The 16903-nt window shown below is 35.1% G+C and overlaps 1 protein-coding gene across 2 annotated transcripts in view; it reads right to left on the bottom strand.

Moving 5' to 3' along the window:
- Window positions 1–16903, bottom strand: part of HGF (hepatocyte growth factor) — a 75909-nt gene that overhangs the window by 31745 nt on the left and 27261 nt on the right. For both annotated transcript variants that reach the window (XM_037139539.2, XM_037139538.2), the window contains exons 7-8: window positions 16421–16539; window positions 1172–1346 (exon numbers count right to left, since the gene is read on the bottom strand). In XM_037139539.2, coding sequence (XP_036995434.1) covers window positions 1172–1346; window positions 16421–16539 — 294 coding nt within the window. The remainder of the gene's footprint in view (window positions 1–1171; window positions 1347–16420; window positions 16540–16903) is intronic.

The following is a 16903-nucleotide window of genomic DNA, read 5'->3' on the forward strand; positions in this document are numbered from 1 at the left end:
AGAAAATGGTGGGAGATAAACCCAGAATGACAACTATAAATTTGTTTTTATAAAATAATGAAAATCTCATAACAGATGAATATTTACTATCTAAGTAAATACATTAAATTAACTTTAAAAAACCCATAAAATATCTCCCCTCTCTAGTGGATGGGCCAACTAGTGCTCATAATTCTCCATCTTGAAATGTTAAGCTCTGTTATTAAAATCCAATTACATAAAGCCAATATATGTTATTTATAGGTGCTATTTCAGCAAAACCACTATGAATGACACGTGTGTTATAAATTTTAAAAGCAATCAGTTTATGTTTCCCATAACAAGGTGGACAATTTAAAAACACATGGCACTGTGGCTGGGTCTGTCCAACAAAAGTCAACTGGTGAAAAAAAGCAGCCACGGAGAAGGCACATGTGACTACATAACCGATATTCAAAGGAAGTTTCTTTGGCTGGATTCACTGAGACAATTGCTTTACCACCTCATTTTTTTAAAGCAAATGTAGTAACAAAAGAAAAATATTCATTTAAATATTAAAAATAATTTTGTTTCAAGGCTGAAAATGCATAAGTTTACCATGTCAGCTGAAATCAAGGTTTTCCTCTCCTTGCAGGAGAAAAAATATGTAATCCCTCCTAAATTTGATATAAAAATTTAAAAAGGAAGCCCTGGCTGGCGTAGCTCAGTGGATTGAACCCAGGCCTGTGCAACCAGAGGAGTGCGGTTGGATTCCCAGTCAGGGCACATGCCTGGGTTGCAGGCCACCAGTTCCCAGGAAGGGACGCACAAGAGGCAACCATATATTTCTCCCCCTCTCTCTTTCCCTAACCCTCTAAAGATAAATAAATACAATCCTTTTAAAAAATTTAAAAAGGTTTATTAAATAGACCTGCAAGAGCAAAGCTGGTATAAGAAACCTGTGTATGTGCTTCCCAAAGCAAGGTATATCAATCATCTGATTTGGAATCACCTAGAGTCACCTAGAGGCTTATTAAAATGTGTATTTGAAGTCCAAATATCAAAATCTCTGAGTGGATTAATATGCCTTTTAACTCCTGATAATTCCTAGGCACACTAAAGTTTAAGGATCAGAAATTAGTAAAAAATAACCACCCTGCCTCATTTCCCCAGGGCTTACTGGAAATTTACAATATTTGCCTAATTTACTCACTTGCACTTGAAATTCTCAGGAGTTATATCATGTTGGTGAGGATACTGGGAATCCCATCGCTGACATGGAATTCCATTCCAAATGGTATTGACGGTGCCCCGGTAACCTTCTCCTTGACCTTGAATGCATTCAGTTGTTTCCATATGGACGTCCGTGTCATTCATAGTACTATGATCTATTGGTAAAAAGAAATATGAACTACATAAAATCTTTCAACCTGTCATTTTCTCCTGGGTGTTCATTTGCATTTGTATTATCAGGGTTTTTGTCACATAAGTTTTTATAGTAATCAAGTAGTATAAAAAATTATATTTTTCATTATTACTACCACACTCAACCTAAAACATTTGTCCTTTGGGTTTTACTTTGGAAACTGAAAAACTTCCATGAGTAATATAGTAACCACGCAGGAAAATTAAAAAACACTATGCTCTGTTTGGCCATTGAAAAATTAAGAAAAGGAAAATTAATGTTGGTCTAGAGAACAGAGTTATACAAAATTTAATTGATCATTATTGCTATCTCCCTTCTAATTTTCCTTTCAAACACCAAATTAGGTTGTTCTTGAAATGTTCTTTAAAGGAATTTCCTTTCATATGTAACTTATATAGGCCATAAAACTTAACTCACTATAACTTATATAGGCTAAATATATCATATTTCTAAAATAACTATAAAATTACTACTAAAATTAACTTGCTTAAATACATATAAAGTTTATAATGGTATTAACCATGGTTTTTTCTCTAATATTATAAATATATTCTAAGCCAATATGCCTTTTTTCCTTTTTAATCAACTTGTTGGCATTATAAAAGCAAATTTCTTGTTCCTAGGCAATATTACTTCTTGCTCTTTTCTTAGTCCAACTGCAATTCTTACCATACTTTGTAAAGATCATGAAAATTTCCGTTCCAAAGTAAAAAAAAAAATTAAAATTTTACCACGAGTTGGACATTCTTTTTGTCTTTAATGTTTCTCACTTAAACAGAATAAAACTCAAAATGTTCTGGAACAACAAAAATTCATATGACTTCTCAAAACATACATAAAAACGTTTATGGTTCATAAGAGTAAAGTCAGTGTAAACTCTTCAGTTACCTTTACAATTTCAATGTCTAGTCAAGATACTGGTGGATAAAACTCAAGTTGATACCCTACAAGACAGTTTAAACTTTGAATAAATGTCTTTGATTCATCCAATCTGGAACTAGATGTATCATTTTTCCAAAGGAGAGGTCAAAATTAGACATGACTTCAGAGGCTGGAGATGTCTATAAAAGTGTCCTTATTTAATAATGTAAATCCTTTTAAATGGCTCTTTAATTTTTTAAATTTATATCTTTCTCACAAATAATTACTACCTTATATTGCCAAATGCTTCACTTTATTAAATTCCACGGAAATTACATAGAGCCTAAGTTTGGAGTTATTCTAGAAGCTTTGTGAAAAAAAGAAGAGAGTTCTTTAATGACAATTCCAACCACTGGAATATGTTGTATACGCACAGTTCTACAAATTGCCCTTTTTTTGTATGTACCTGCTTTAAAAAAATAATAATGTGGCTCAGAATTATCCTAAATTAAAAGGAAATTCTAATGATTCAGATGGAGATAAGACTGACCCAGGAAGTGGTCTTTGAGAATTGATAAGATAGATAGATTAGATAGATAGATATAAAATACATATTGATCCAGAATAACAAAAATTAGACTTGGAAAAATGACTTATATAGAAGAAGTTGGTTCTAATTAACCAAGTCCTATATCAATTTAATATTACCTATTAAATTTCTTTCAAGAAATGGAAGATAAGATGTATCTCATAGGTCCTGAGAAACTGTATATATGTCATTAAAACAAATGCCACAAAGCTACTACATTTCTGGTGATTTGAGACTCCTGTTAAGTTATTCAAGGAGATTGTGAGTGGATGTCTTTAAAAGGTGGTAACTCTAAAACAGATAAAACCTCAAGCTTGTGCTGATGTATTTCATATCTAGAACTATGAGGTAAAAGACAAAAAGAAAAAATCCCAGGAATCCATCAATTCATTAGCTTAATATTTTAAGGTGAAAAGTACTGGTTCCTTCACTTCTTGGTCCCAAGATCCTTGGGCAGCAAACTTGTGACCTTGGTCAGGACTCAGAATCCTGACAATGGAAGAAAGGTCAGAGTTAGCGCCACCACTAAAGGTGAACACACTTGCTTTAACCTTTTCACAGACCCATTGCCTGCCTCTCTTGGGTACTGTACTCTCTTACTTTTCTACTTATTTGTGTGTATGTTGTTTTATTTGTATTACTGACCCATTTTTTTCAAGGCTGAAACTATAGCTCTTTATTTTCACATGGACAGTTTAAAGGAAGTCATCACTAGCTTTTGTTTAGTTTTAAAAAAACCCAACCTACCCTCACACATATATACAACACAAAGAAAAACCTTGGGCTTAATGGAAACCCACCTGTCACTAGGAGCCTGGTTGGAGCATGTTTAGTTTTAGAAGAAAAACACAGTGCAGAATTTTTTAGAAAACAGCTTATAAAGAAGTTTGGGGAGCAAGTTTTAAAAGCTAGTTTGGGGGACCTAGTTCGCAGGTGCAATTATTTCTCTGGCACTGTGAACATGCAACTGAAAAGCACAGTCTTGTCGCCAATCAGGGCCACCTTTAACTAGATGTGGGCCCCACACATCACACGCAGACCTAGAATGAGGCTCAGCCCATCAGAGGTTAACAGGCTCTTCCACTCCTTGGACAATGTTATGATTTCCTAGATAGCAACCTAAATGGTGAAAAAAAGGAATGTGATATTCAGAGATGATAAGGGATTTGGCTGTTACTTGATACAATTTCTAAAGGTGGAAGCAGGTTCAGAGGGCTGTTTCCTCTACTGTGTGAAGGTTAGCCTCTTATTTTAAAACTATCCCTACCTACCTGAGGGTGAGAGAGCAAAATGTTATGCCTACGATGTTAACACAAGATTAACTATGAGGTGTCACTTCTAGGGAGAAATTGCATTCTCAAAGTAATTTTTCATTAGCATCTTTTATAATGTGATATTATTATATCATAGAAATGACCTATAATCATTAAAATTTGAAACAATACATAGAGCTTTAAACACACAATTTTACTTACACTCACCTTTATGAAATGGAGATAATTAACAAACAAATTATCAAACAAATATTAGGAAATTAATACCAGGAAAATTTAAAGAGTTAATAATCACACAATCATCAGAGAATATTAAGAGGAATGTTAAAATGTAAAAGCTAGTGGAAGATAAATCTTTTCCTAAATTCAGGGCAAAGTTTTCAAATTTTAGAATATAAATTTATGAAAAATATGTGTCACAAAACCCAAAGTCAAAAATAATGCTACTTATATAAGAATAATGAGGAAAATATTTCACTGCTGATTAATCCACTAAAATTTCAATGTTGATTTCAGAGACCTATATATTATTGATTTTAACTTTGCATCTCAACTGCAGAGGTCCCCGATAAGATTTATTAAGGAATATTTCACTTTTAAAAGTAGCAATCATAGAATCATTATTTGAACAATTACATTGAAAACTTTTTTCCTAAAATTTTATCAGTATATTTTAAAACTTTTGATAAAATCTTATCTCAAGGACTCACTGAATACTTACTAAAAGACAGAGTAAGTTAAAATGGTTAAATAAAACCCCCAATTTTGGATTTGGTTTAAATAACTTGGATTATTTAACAAATTCTATTTTGGAGATAAAAACTAAAACCTTTTGAAATTACAAATTACAGAATACAAAGAATTATGTGCATTAATAGAATATGGTACAGAATAAATATAACTTTTCTGTAGGTCTTGCTATATATCTGTGTCTCCCCCAAATTTATATGTTGAAATCTTAATCTCTAATGTGATGGAATTAGGAGGTGGGGCTTGATAGTCGATTAGGTTACATGTACAGAACCTTCATGAATGGGATTAGTGCCCCTATAAGAGACACTGCAGAGTTCCCCAGCTTCTTCCACCCTATGAGGACACAGCAAGAAGATGGTCATCTGTGAATCAGTTACCAAATCTGCCAGTGGCATCTTGACTTTGGACTTCCCAGACTCTGGAACTATGAGAAATGCCTTGTTTATAACCCCCTAGTCTACTCTGTTATAGCAGTTTGACCTAAAACGAGCCTCAATTAAAATATTAAAAAATCTAAATAATATTATTATTTCTGTCTTTTAATAAGCATCAATACTTTCAAATATATAACCTCAAACAACTTGATAGTTTTACTTATTCTTGTGTTCTAATTCAGTGGAAATATTACTTCTGATTTTAACTACAAATTGGCAGTTTCTAGATAGTATTTTACTTTGAAAAGTACCTTCTAAAGTTACAGGGTAAAGCAGAAGTATCACTTTCTTGAGTGTAGTTGGTAGGGTAACAATATGGGTGTAATAATAGTTTTAACTTGAACATTTCACCTAAAATCTCGTATGGTGTGCTTGAGTGTGATATTGTTATGTTAAAGAATTACACGCTTATGATTTTGTAATAGAAGAGTCTGTATTAAAGGGGTGTTTTTTTGTGCCAGACCCTCTATCCCATTTGAGATTCAGCTCCTAGAAGTAACCCCATAAACAAGACTGCCTAATTCTGGTAGCAAGCAATGTATGAGAATAAATAACAAAGGCAAGATCTATATATGTAAGTACAAGATAACTAAATAGTTTTCCTCAATACGTAAGAGGTATTATATGACTCATGCAGCTGCTCAATAAATATGATTTGATGAGGACCATGATGAATGATTTGTCCATAGACCATTTAACTGTCATATAGATGTTTGATCTTAGCTGTCTACATACATACATACATACTATTCAAACAAAATAAATTATTCCTGAACTGTAATAAAATAGACCTCTGCAGCTGTCCTACTATATAAATATTAAAACTTGGTACAAAAACAAAACAAATGTTTTATGCCAATTAATTTGGAAAGGGCCACTAACTGTTGGGAAAGCTATTCCTTCAGATTTTATGCTTTAACACGGTACCTAAATTAAGGGACAGATTTGAAGAGTCTCTGGTAGTCAACTAAAGTGCTAAATGAGCACAGAAATATCCCCACATATCAGCTGAAGCAGATACAGTCTAACTGAAGCAACATGTTTTTAGAATACTACATGCCTGCATGCGCAAATATTTTTGCAGGTTATGTCTACAAAGCTCACACTGAAAATACTGGGAACTGTTCTGAGAGTTCCTGACAAATAAAACATTTGCCAAGGGTGTCAGTAGTCATCACCCTCTGGAGCAGATGCAAAGATATTTATATGATCCTCAGTGGCCCATGAGAGAAAGAATGTTTTTCTTTGATGATTGACATAGTTTTCTGTTTGAAAATGCTTTAAGGAAAACATTTGCTACTGAAATTTATATTGTCCTGTTAGAATACAATCAAATGCAATGGGTGCCTCTGGAAACATTACTTCCCCTTTGCTGGTGTGGGTGTGCTATGATCTAGTGGGGAACTTCAGGGTTTAAGAAGACTCTTTGAGAGAATGAACATTAACTGTGATTTAATTCTTGGAACAACTATCTGACCCCCTGAAAAAAAGAGACTGGTAGAACAAGATGACTACTAAATCTGATCCCTTTTCCCGGTGAAAGGCTAGCCCAACCTATGAAAAGAGACAACAATGGAGGTCAATGAACAGCAACTGGAGAATTCGAATGCACATGCTCATTACAAAGAGCCACGCCTATGGCTCTGTAACATTTACACGGCAGATATAAATCCCCATAGTTGCATTTTATTACTGTTAGTTTGCCTATAGAGAAAAACAAGCTGCATCACAGGCCCTTTGACAAATACCTGCTTATTCCTTCCATCCAACCCACTTCTCATTCCTAGCTATTGAAGAGCAACTGAAAAGTCGGGTTTACTTTGTGACGGTCCCTGGAGACTGAGATCAGTGTGCAAAGCTGTTCTCCTGTCAGCAGACTTGTACTCTTTGGGGCCACAAAAGACAGGATCAGGCTCAACGTAAATTTAAAGAGCTTCTTGTTTTAAAATTGACGTGGGAAAGTAGTATAAAGATCTCCAAAGTGCAAACCTCAAATTGCTTGCACGTTTGCTTTCCATGTGAACCTACAATCCCTGTCTGAAACTTTCCCCTGGACTTTATCCAAAAGCCTTTTCTGGTATAAAATGCTCAAGAGACAAGACTTTCATGGAAGGTCTTCAATTCTATAGTTTTACTCTTTAGTAGATGCCTTGGAAAAAACTTCCAAGTTTAAGATCTTTCCCTTGAGAAAGGGTATTGATAGCATTGTTTTTCCTGACTCAGGCTACAGTAAGAAGATTTGGTTTCTATGCATCTCTCTAGCCTTGGAAGGATTAGTAAAATTCAGAGAAATAACCAACTTCCTTTAAGCAAGAGAGTAATTTCAGTATGTTTGTATGTAATTTTAGGAATTTTTTTCTCAATATACAAACACAATGGATTTTAAAAGATAGACATTCTCTTAAAATGACACCAATGTTCATTGGTTACTGTGAGGAAGGGTTCCCTTTATTAGTTACCGGAGGCAGCATACCTGGATCAGTCTCTTCAGGCTGCTATAACAACACACCACAGGCTATGTAGCTTAAACAACAGATATGTACTTACAATTCTGGAGGCTGGGAAGTCCAAGATCAAGGTGCCAGCAATTTGCTTCCTGGACTGTACATGGCTACCTTGTCACTGTGTCCTTAAATGGTGGAGTGAGAGGGTGAGAGTGATCTCTCTTCTATTTATAAGGTCACTAATACTCATTTAATCTCATTTAACCTCAATTATATACTGAAAGCTCAATCTCCAAATACATACTCAATAGGGGTGAAGGCTTCAATGTATGATTTTTTTCTGTGAGGGAGGGACACATCCAGTCCATAACCATCCTTTTAATAGAAATCCTATGTATCAAGGATCCACCTAGGTCAGAATTCTGAAATGAGTTTTTCAACAGGTATCAAAGTTTCGGTTATGAAAGATGAGTAAGTTCCAGAGATCTATTGGACAATATAGTACCTACAGTTAACAATACTGTATTGTATGCTAAAATTAAGATGCTAGATCTAAATTTAAGTGTTCTTACCATGATAAATACATAAACAAATGGCAGGAGGGTGGCAGAATAAAATTTTTGGAGGTAATGAATATGTTTATTACCTTAATTGTGAATGGTTTCATAGTTATGTAATATGTTCAAATCCATCCAATTGTAACATTGACTATGTGAAGTTTTTAATATCAACTACACCTCAATAAAGTTGTTAAAAATTAATATGTATCTAGACATATATCTAGACATTTAAAAATAAAAGGAAAATAAACATGAAAGGAAAAAAAGGTAAATCATTGAAAGTCTTGTTTATTGGTTGGTGAAGGAAAGACCATCAAGATAACCAGCAACAAAGGAACAAAAATTAGGCCAGGGAAGCATGAAACCTGAGGGTGAATTGACTTGTGGATGGGAAAAAGGTGTGAAGCAAATCTTCATGGCAGATAATGTCTGGCAAAAACTGTTTTCATATAAAAATCAAAAGGCACAGAAGAAATTCCACAAAACACAGAAAGATACAAAAAGAAAATGAAGACTATGGCTACGTAGGAAAGTCACATCCATTCATTCAACACATTTGTGGAAACTCTGTTATGTGCAAGACCATGTGCTAAGCACTATGGCATAGAAAAAGAGACATGGATCTTGCCCTGTTGAAGCTTGCAAATTTTGACAGATCTATTAATCAAATAATTTCAAAAATATGTGTAAAGATAGGAGCCTAAGAAGTACATGGAAAGAAAGGCCTATGGTGCTATAAATACATAACAAAGAATTGAACCAAATCAGGGATACTGAATGAAGAAATGATGACTGATTTGAACTCTGAATTCAAGAAGGAAGAGAAAAATTTATAAGACAGAGGAGGTAGCAAGGGTAAAGCACCTACAAAGACAATGTGTAAAACAATAAGGTATATGGAGGAAACTATTCCGATGGTGCATAAAGCATGGAAAAATGTGGTAGTATATGAGGTTAGAGATATAGGTGTAGGAATAAAAGATGGTTTTATTTCATCTTTGTCCTGAGATCAAAAGAAATCACCGTTTTTAACTGGTGAATGTGTATGTTGTATGCTAGGAATGGAGAATGATATACTCAAATTTTAAAAAATATACTCTTTGTGGTGTAGAGAAGAAACTGGAAGGGTAAACTAATGAATAAGGGTACAGATCCACACAGAAGTGGATACTCAAAGAGTATCCACTCAAATACTCAAGATGAGTATTCGAATACTCAAGATGAAAAATACTCAACATGAAAAATAATGCTCTCATGGATAACAGACAGTGATGAAATGTAATGGTCAGATTTGAGCAGTACATAGAAGATAAAATTGAGAGGTCTTGATAAATTAAATGTGAAGAATGAAGGAAATGGCATGTCTAGGACTATTCTAGATTTGGGCATTTAAACTGTGTCAGTGGTGGTACAATCATACAAAAGGGAGCTTAAAAAGCATATTAGCCACCCTACAGCATAAATAAATAAAATCAGAGATAAAGATAAGTGATAGAAAAAAAACCTCTACTAGGTGAGTTGGTGGTGGTGAGAGGTGAGGAGGAGCTAACAGGTATATCCTAATTAGTGTAGTCTAATTAGGATATCAACCTTACATGCCTGACATGTAGCAAAAAAAAATGTTCACAGACACCTGGGGTCCTGAAAATTCTCTCCGGGATCCAGGAGACTGAAACTATCTTCATAACAATGCTATGACATCATTTGTCCTTACAAGTGAAATTTCCAGATGCACTTGGTATATGATATACCAAACTACTGAATGCAGAAGCAAATGTGAGGCACTCAATTATCTTCTTCTGATTAAGTTTACATTAAAGAAACTTGAAAAACATCTGAATTTGAAAAAAATTTGTAACAATGCCAATGTTTTCCTTATTTTTCTGAAAAGTTTTTTATTTAAAATAGGTTATATTTAATATTCAATGAGCTTATTTTTAGTAAATTAATAAAATTAAAATTGTTCACTTTAATTTCCAACACAATAAATATTCATATAACCCATGTTGGCAATTTAAAGTTCTCAATAATGTTGAATATTTTAAAGATATTGTCAGCCCAATAAGTTTGTGAACAACTGATTTAAATCATCAGTGAGAGTTTATGAGGGACAATAACCACAATGGTTTTTTAAGTGCCAGAAAACTGTTAAAGTTCTGTTCAGAAAAACACAATCAGTCCCAACAAATAGTATTATTTCTTCCTGAAAATCAGTGAACAAACTGTGTTTCAGAATATAAAGTTATTATAAAGGAAAACCCTAAGAAAATCAACACTTCATCTAGGCACTTTATAGGACCTCCGATCTTATGTGTTGGCAAGGTCTTACAATTCCAAACACTTGGAAGTCTGTTAAAAGTCATATAGCCAGAATCTACGTGGGCTGCTGCCTCTGGGCAGAAAGCCCCTTTTGAGGAATGTGGTGTGAAGGAAGACTGAGAAGGCCTGTCCTGGAACTCCCTGGCACACATTGGTCAGGTACAGGCAACATCCATCCTTCACTTTCAGTGATACACTGATTGTAATATTAAGAGGCTGGGAACAATGCGACAAGAACAAATTTGTGGTTCATTCAGCTTTTTAATAAAGTCACTGAGAGCAATATTCAAAACCTTGGCTCAAAAAGGTGTGAATATCCTAATGTGAGGTAATGTCAGCTTTCACTTCACTAGTTCGTGCTAAAGCTCTAAAACTTCAGTTTTATCATAGGCCTTGGTCACTTTTGTGCACTGCTATATTCTCACAATCTAAAAAAGCATGTGGTATATAAGATCTACTCAGTAAATATTTATTAAATAAATCCTATCGAAAGGGGACAAACAACCGTCTTGTGTTCTCTTTGTGCTACCTGGGATTGCTTTTACTCTCAGTAGTACTTATGACTTTGCATGACCTTCAGACGTGACTGAACTTAGAGGTGCTACGAGTACACACATCAATCACCTGCATTTTAATATAAGGAGTATTAAATGCATTATCTTTCTCCTCAAATTTATAACTCCCTCAAATATGGATCATCTACCCAATAATATAGGAAGTATTTTAAACTTTTCTCTTTCCCTATCTTATTTCCCACTACATCCAATTTGTCATTATGCTGGACACTCTCCCTCTTTAGTATTATTCACATCCTTCTTCACCCTGTTATTCTCACAGCTGACTGCCTCAGCTCACATTCACTTCATGTCTTACTGGCCTATTAAAATCAGATCTTATCAGAGCCACCAGCCTCCTTCCTCAGCCCTCTCCACGCCAATTACATGGAGTGTGCAGGATAATTCTGCCAGATCAGTGCTCTTCGGATGGTGTTGGTTTTTTGTTTTTGGTTTTTCTTCTGTTACTAAAAATATTTTGAAAAATTATTCATATTCCCCCCTATGGTTTAAGTTGACTGCTGCACTTTTATACATTTAAATAGTTGAAAAAATTTGATTTCCAGCATAATTATTGACATTTTTAAACAAAAAAGTTATCTTTAATGGATTTAATAAACTGTAAATACCACAGTGATTTGATACCTACTGTTTCTGATTAAAAATGAACAGTATCAAGTTTTTTTCTCCTTGAATCATTTTTTCCATTCCACTTTACCCAAAGAATGCTATTCTAATGTAATGTATTTTACTTTGTGTTGGAGAGCCTTTTATTCCTTGCCCCATCATACTTTTCCAAAGTATTTTTATATATCGAAAAAATTTTAATTTCTTGGGACCACAAAATTCTAAGAGATAAATACACACATTTACTAAACACACACACACAAAAACACATGTGTGTATGTATGTGTGTGTGTGTGTGTGTATATATATATATATATATTCTGGATAGTTATATAATTATTACTAGTACATAAATCAAAAGCAGCAGGCATAGTATTTTCAAAGGTATATTTGTTTAGTGTCTATTTTGTTTTGTGACTATTTATAGATAGAAAACACCTTTCTGTATGTGTTAAATAAATGGTGGCAAATCTAATACAGATATACATTGAAATGAGTTTAAAATTTTACCTTCAACTTTAGAGAAGATAAGTGACATAATCAACTCTACTTCTTTTTTCCCAAACATATTGAAAATTCAGAATATATTCAAGCAATTGGGGCAGGGAGAGAGCCAGAAAGTTCACCCAAGAATCAAAAAAAGCTCCACATCGCTAATGATCAGAGAGATGCCAATTGAAGCCACAATGAGATATCACCTCATACCTGCCAGAATAGCTATCACCAATAAATCAACAAATGAGTTCTGACAAGGATGCAGAAAAAAGGGGACCTCAGTGCACTGTTGGTGGAATGCAGACTGGTGCAGCCACTGTGGAAAACAGCATGAAGTTTCCTCAGAAAATTAAAAACGGAACTGCCTTTTGAAACAGTGATATCACTTCTGAGACTATATCCTAAGACTTCCAAAAGACTAAGCAGAAAGAATATATGCACCTCTATGTTCACAACAGCATTATTTACAATCCAAGGTCTGGAAACAGCCCAAGTGCCCATGTAGATGAACTGATGAAAATGCTGTGATTTTACACAATGGAATTCTACACAACCATAAAAATGAAAAAAACTGTTACCCTTTGCAACAGCATGGATGGACCTGGAGAATACCATGGTAAGTGAAATAAGCCAGTCAGAGAAAGACAAATATCATATGGTCTCACTTACATGTGGAATCTAATGAACGAACTTAACTGACTAACAAAATAAAACCAGAGGCATGGACACATGGAAAAGACTGATAGATTGCAGAGGGGAAGGAGGGATGTCTCCTTGATGTTTCACTCCAAATCTCTTTGGAGGAGATTAGCCACAGAACACATACATATAGATATGCAAAGTCCGTGGGCGCAGGCAACAGTGTGGTGAAGACCTGTGTGGGGGAGGGGATGGGGATGGGAGTTTGGTGTGGTGGGAAAAAGGGCTAGAAAATGGGAGATATCTGTAATGTCAACAATACAAAAATTAAAAATAAAATAAAATTTAAAAATAATACATTTAAAAAGTAATAATATTCTGTTACAACCAGCGCACGTAAATACGCGTGTGGTACACAGAATGAAATCAGGGCTCCTAAGCTTCGTACCCACTGGTGTACACTCTGTACGACTCCCTCCCCTTGAATGTGGGTGTGAACATTATGGGAGAGCCGCTCCTGCGATGAGTTTATTAGCTTCTATTAGCTTCAAAAGAGTGAAGAGGATTTACAGATGTAATTAAACTACCTAATCAGTTGGCTTTAAGTTAATTGAAGGAACGCTACCCTAGGTAGGCCTTTCCTAATTAAGCAAGGTCTTTAAAAGAGGGTGTAGGAGTCAGAGGCTAAAAGTACCAGAAAGCTATCCTGTTGGCTTTGAAGAGGTAAACTGACTTACTGCGGAGAGGGTCATATGGTAGGAAATAACAGGTATTGTCCAGGAACTGAGGACATCAGCACTACAACCACAAGAAACCGAACTCTGCCAATGCCCATTGAACTGGGAATGGAAGCCTATGTCTTGGATGAGATGGTAGTGCTGGCAGCATCTGGATCATGGCCTTGTGAGATCTTAAGCAGGGAACCCACCTGAGTCATACCTGGACTGCTGACCAACAGAAATTGTGAGAAAATAAACATGTATTGTTTTTAAGCCACTATTTGTTTTGTAATTTGTTATATAGCAGTAGAAAAATACCACCACATAATTGAAGCTATCACCAAATTTCTTGATTTTGCATCATTATATTTCAAAGTGAAAATATTTCAAAGGATATTCATGAAACATTATCTATTATATGTTCCAGAATTCCAAAATGTCAACTTTTATTCATTTTTAATTTTTTAATTTTTTTACTTTATTTTAAAAAATATTTAATTTATTTATTTTTAGAGAGGGGAAGGGAAGGAGAAAGAGTGGGAGAGAAACATCAATGTGTGGTTGCCTCTCATGTGTCCCCTACTAGGGACCTGGCTTGCAACCCAGGCATGTGCCCTGACTGGGAATCAAACCGGCGACCCTTTGTTTCACAGGCCCGTGCTCAATCCACTGAGCTACACCAGCCAGGGCTCTTTATTTTTATTATTAACACAGATGTCCCCACTTCCCCTTCCCTCATTTGCCCATCTCCACCCAGGTCCTGCCTTCCTTCCCTCTGAACATCAAACGTATGGGCTCTCTATGTAATTTTATAAACTAAAAGCTACCCTGTAATGAATTATTTCTAAAATATTTCCAAAGCTCAAAAGATTACTTTAGCCCTGGCTGGTGTAGCTCAGTGAATTGAGCACAGACCTGCGAACCAAAGCATGGCCGGTTTGATTCCCAGTTGGGGTACATGCCTGGGTTTCAGGCCAGGTCCCCAGTAGGGGGTGTGCTAGAGGCAATCACACATTGATGTTTCACTCTCTCTCTCTTCCTCCCTTCCCCATCTTTCTAAAATAAATAAATAAAACTAAAAAAGATTATTTTAATGTTAACCCTGTATGTCTGATATACGAGTTCTACCACTTTCTTAGAATTAACATTCTATAAACACCACCCTCTGTTCAGCAAATACATGAGAACAACTGCATGCTACTTACATGATTGGTTAACTCTTCCTTGGACAGAAAAATTTTTTTAAATCTATCTAATAGTTAGGAAGTGTTATACTTATCCAATTTCCTTCTTCTCCCAATGTCTTTTAAATATAACCAAAGATTGGTTGGAAAATGAACAGAAGACAATACTTGGATGTTTTTGCCCTGTTTGTTAGTGGAAAGGTGAATGTGCAGATGAGTGTGCGTGTGTGTGTACACTGGTCTTATTCCAGAGAAGACTTTTAGAAGTACCTAAAACACACACGCACACACATAAAGGAAGGAAAACTGTTGTTACCTAAATGGTCTAGGGTAATGGAAAGAGTAACAAGATTTTAAAAGTCAACAAGTAGAACTAATTTAATCTACAGTGAGAAACATTGTCACAGGAGTCATCTTTATTTTAAATGACCAAACAGATGATTAATTTTCCTTGGAACACTGTGTTAACACAAGGAGTCTTCCGGATTCTGCAATTATTTCACATAAGCCAGACATATCCCTTCCTAGGACTTTGAGTCATCCCCATCCTCCTGTTCCAGGGAAATACACAAATACTTGTGCATATCCTCATAATTGCGGTTATCATTCTGAGTGCTGGTAGGTGATACACACACACACACACACACACACACACACACACAATCAAGCCAATTTGTAACATTATTATAACTTACTAAATGTATGCAATTCTTAAAGCATTTTGGGATTCAGTTGAAAAAATATGACCTGTACTCAGAGAAGTAAAAGCATGTAAACATCTAATTATTCAGCAGTATTATTTCTTTTTCACTTCCATTTTTAAAATAAAAATAAAAGAAATAAAAGCATGTATATACCTAATTATTATTCAGTAATATTATTTCAAAAAAGTAAATATGTGAGTTAACTACAGAGAAAGGACCGACCAGAGAGACTTAAAAGGATACCACAAAACAAGTAAAAAAAGAAACTTCTTTTTATCAGAAATTTAGGAGAGTGGTAAAGAACAGTATATATTGTACAAAAGAATTGTGGGATTGCTAAAAGAGGTTGAAATAGAATATGGGTTGTGTACAGGGACAGGTGAGGATCAGCTACTAGAGATTAAAGACGTCTGGGAGAATCTTCCAGTGGACTGATTATTCGTCACTGCAGCTGCTGTCACTGAGCAGAAGAGGTTCACAGTGAGCTGACAGCACATGTTATATCTGAGGAGGAAAAGGAGGGAAAGGACGCAGGATTGGAAGGTAAGAATCTAAGGACCTAACTTTTACAGCCTATGATATTGCACATAATCCCTGATCTTTTTCTCTTTATGTGAATTTTTCTTTTTTTTCTTGATAACATGAGAATGTTTAGACCTTCCAAAGAGTATAAATGTTTTGTGTATGTGTGTACACTTGCATATTTATCTCTTTCAAAATAATGGCTTGGGTAGGATTATATAACACATTTTAAAAATATTAAAACCTACACACATTAAAGCATCAAGTAAAATAGTTGTTAACCTGTCTCACTAATAATCACCTGCTTAGATCCAATCTGCGAGACGAAAAGGAAGCAATAAATTTGACTCTAACTTACCGCACATTTTAATTGCACAGTACTCCCAAGGGGTGTCAGGGTCAAGAGTATAGCACCATGGCCTCGGCTTGCCATCGGGGTTGCGGCAATAATTATCATCAAAGCCCTTGTCGGGATATCTGCAAACCACACCAACAAAAGTGTCACGTAAATCTGCCTGGAAACACCACCCAGTCCTCAGATCAGAAAATAACTTCTGATTTAGCTTGGATGGTGCTAGCTGGGGAAAACATAAGTTCTCTATACATTGCCTTACAAGGACTACTAATCATTGACTATCGAAGCTATTAACTTACATGTTCAACCAAGTATAGAGCACCATCGCCTTTGCTAGTAAGTTAAGTCCACTTGGTTCCTCTCTACCAGTTGAGGTCCCAAATGAATCCACTTTTTATAAAGCCCCATTAAGGATAGATTACATAAATGAGATGCTCATAAAAAAAACAGTTCCTCTTCTATGTCAGGCTTAGAGTTTAAACTGAA

This window comes from Artibeus jamaicensis, unplaced genomic scaffold (genome assembly GCF_021234435.1).
Source record: "Artibeus jamaicensis isolate MK-2021 breed Jamaican fruit bat unplaced genomic scaffold, CSHL_Jam_final contig_787, whole genome shotgun sequence".
In the NCBI taxonomy this organism is placed as follows: Eukaryota; Metazoa; Chordata; class Mammalia; order Chiroptera; family Phyllostomidae; genus Artibeus; species Artibeus jamaicensis.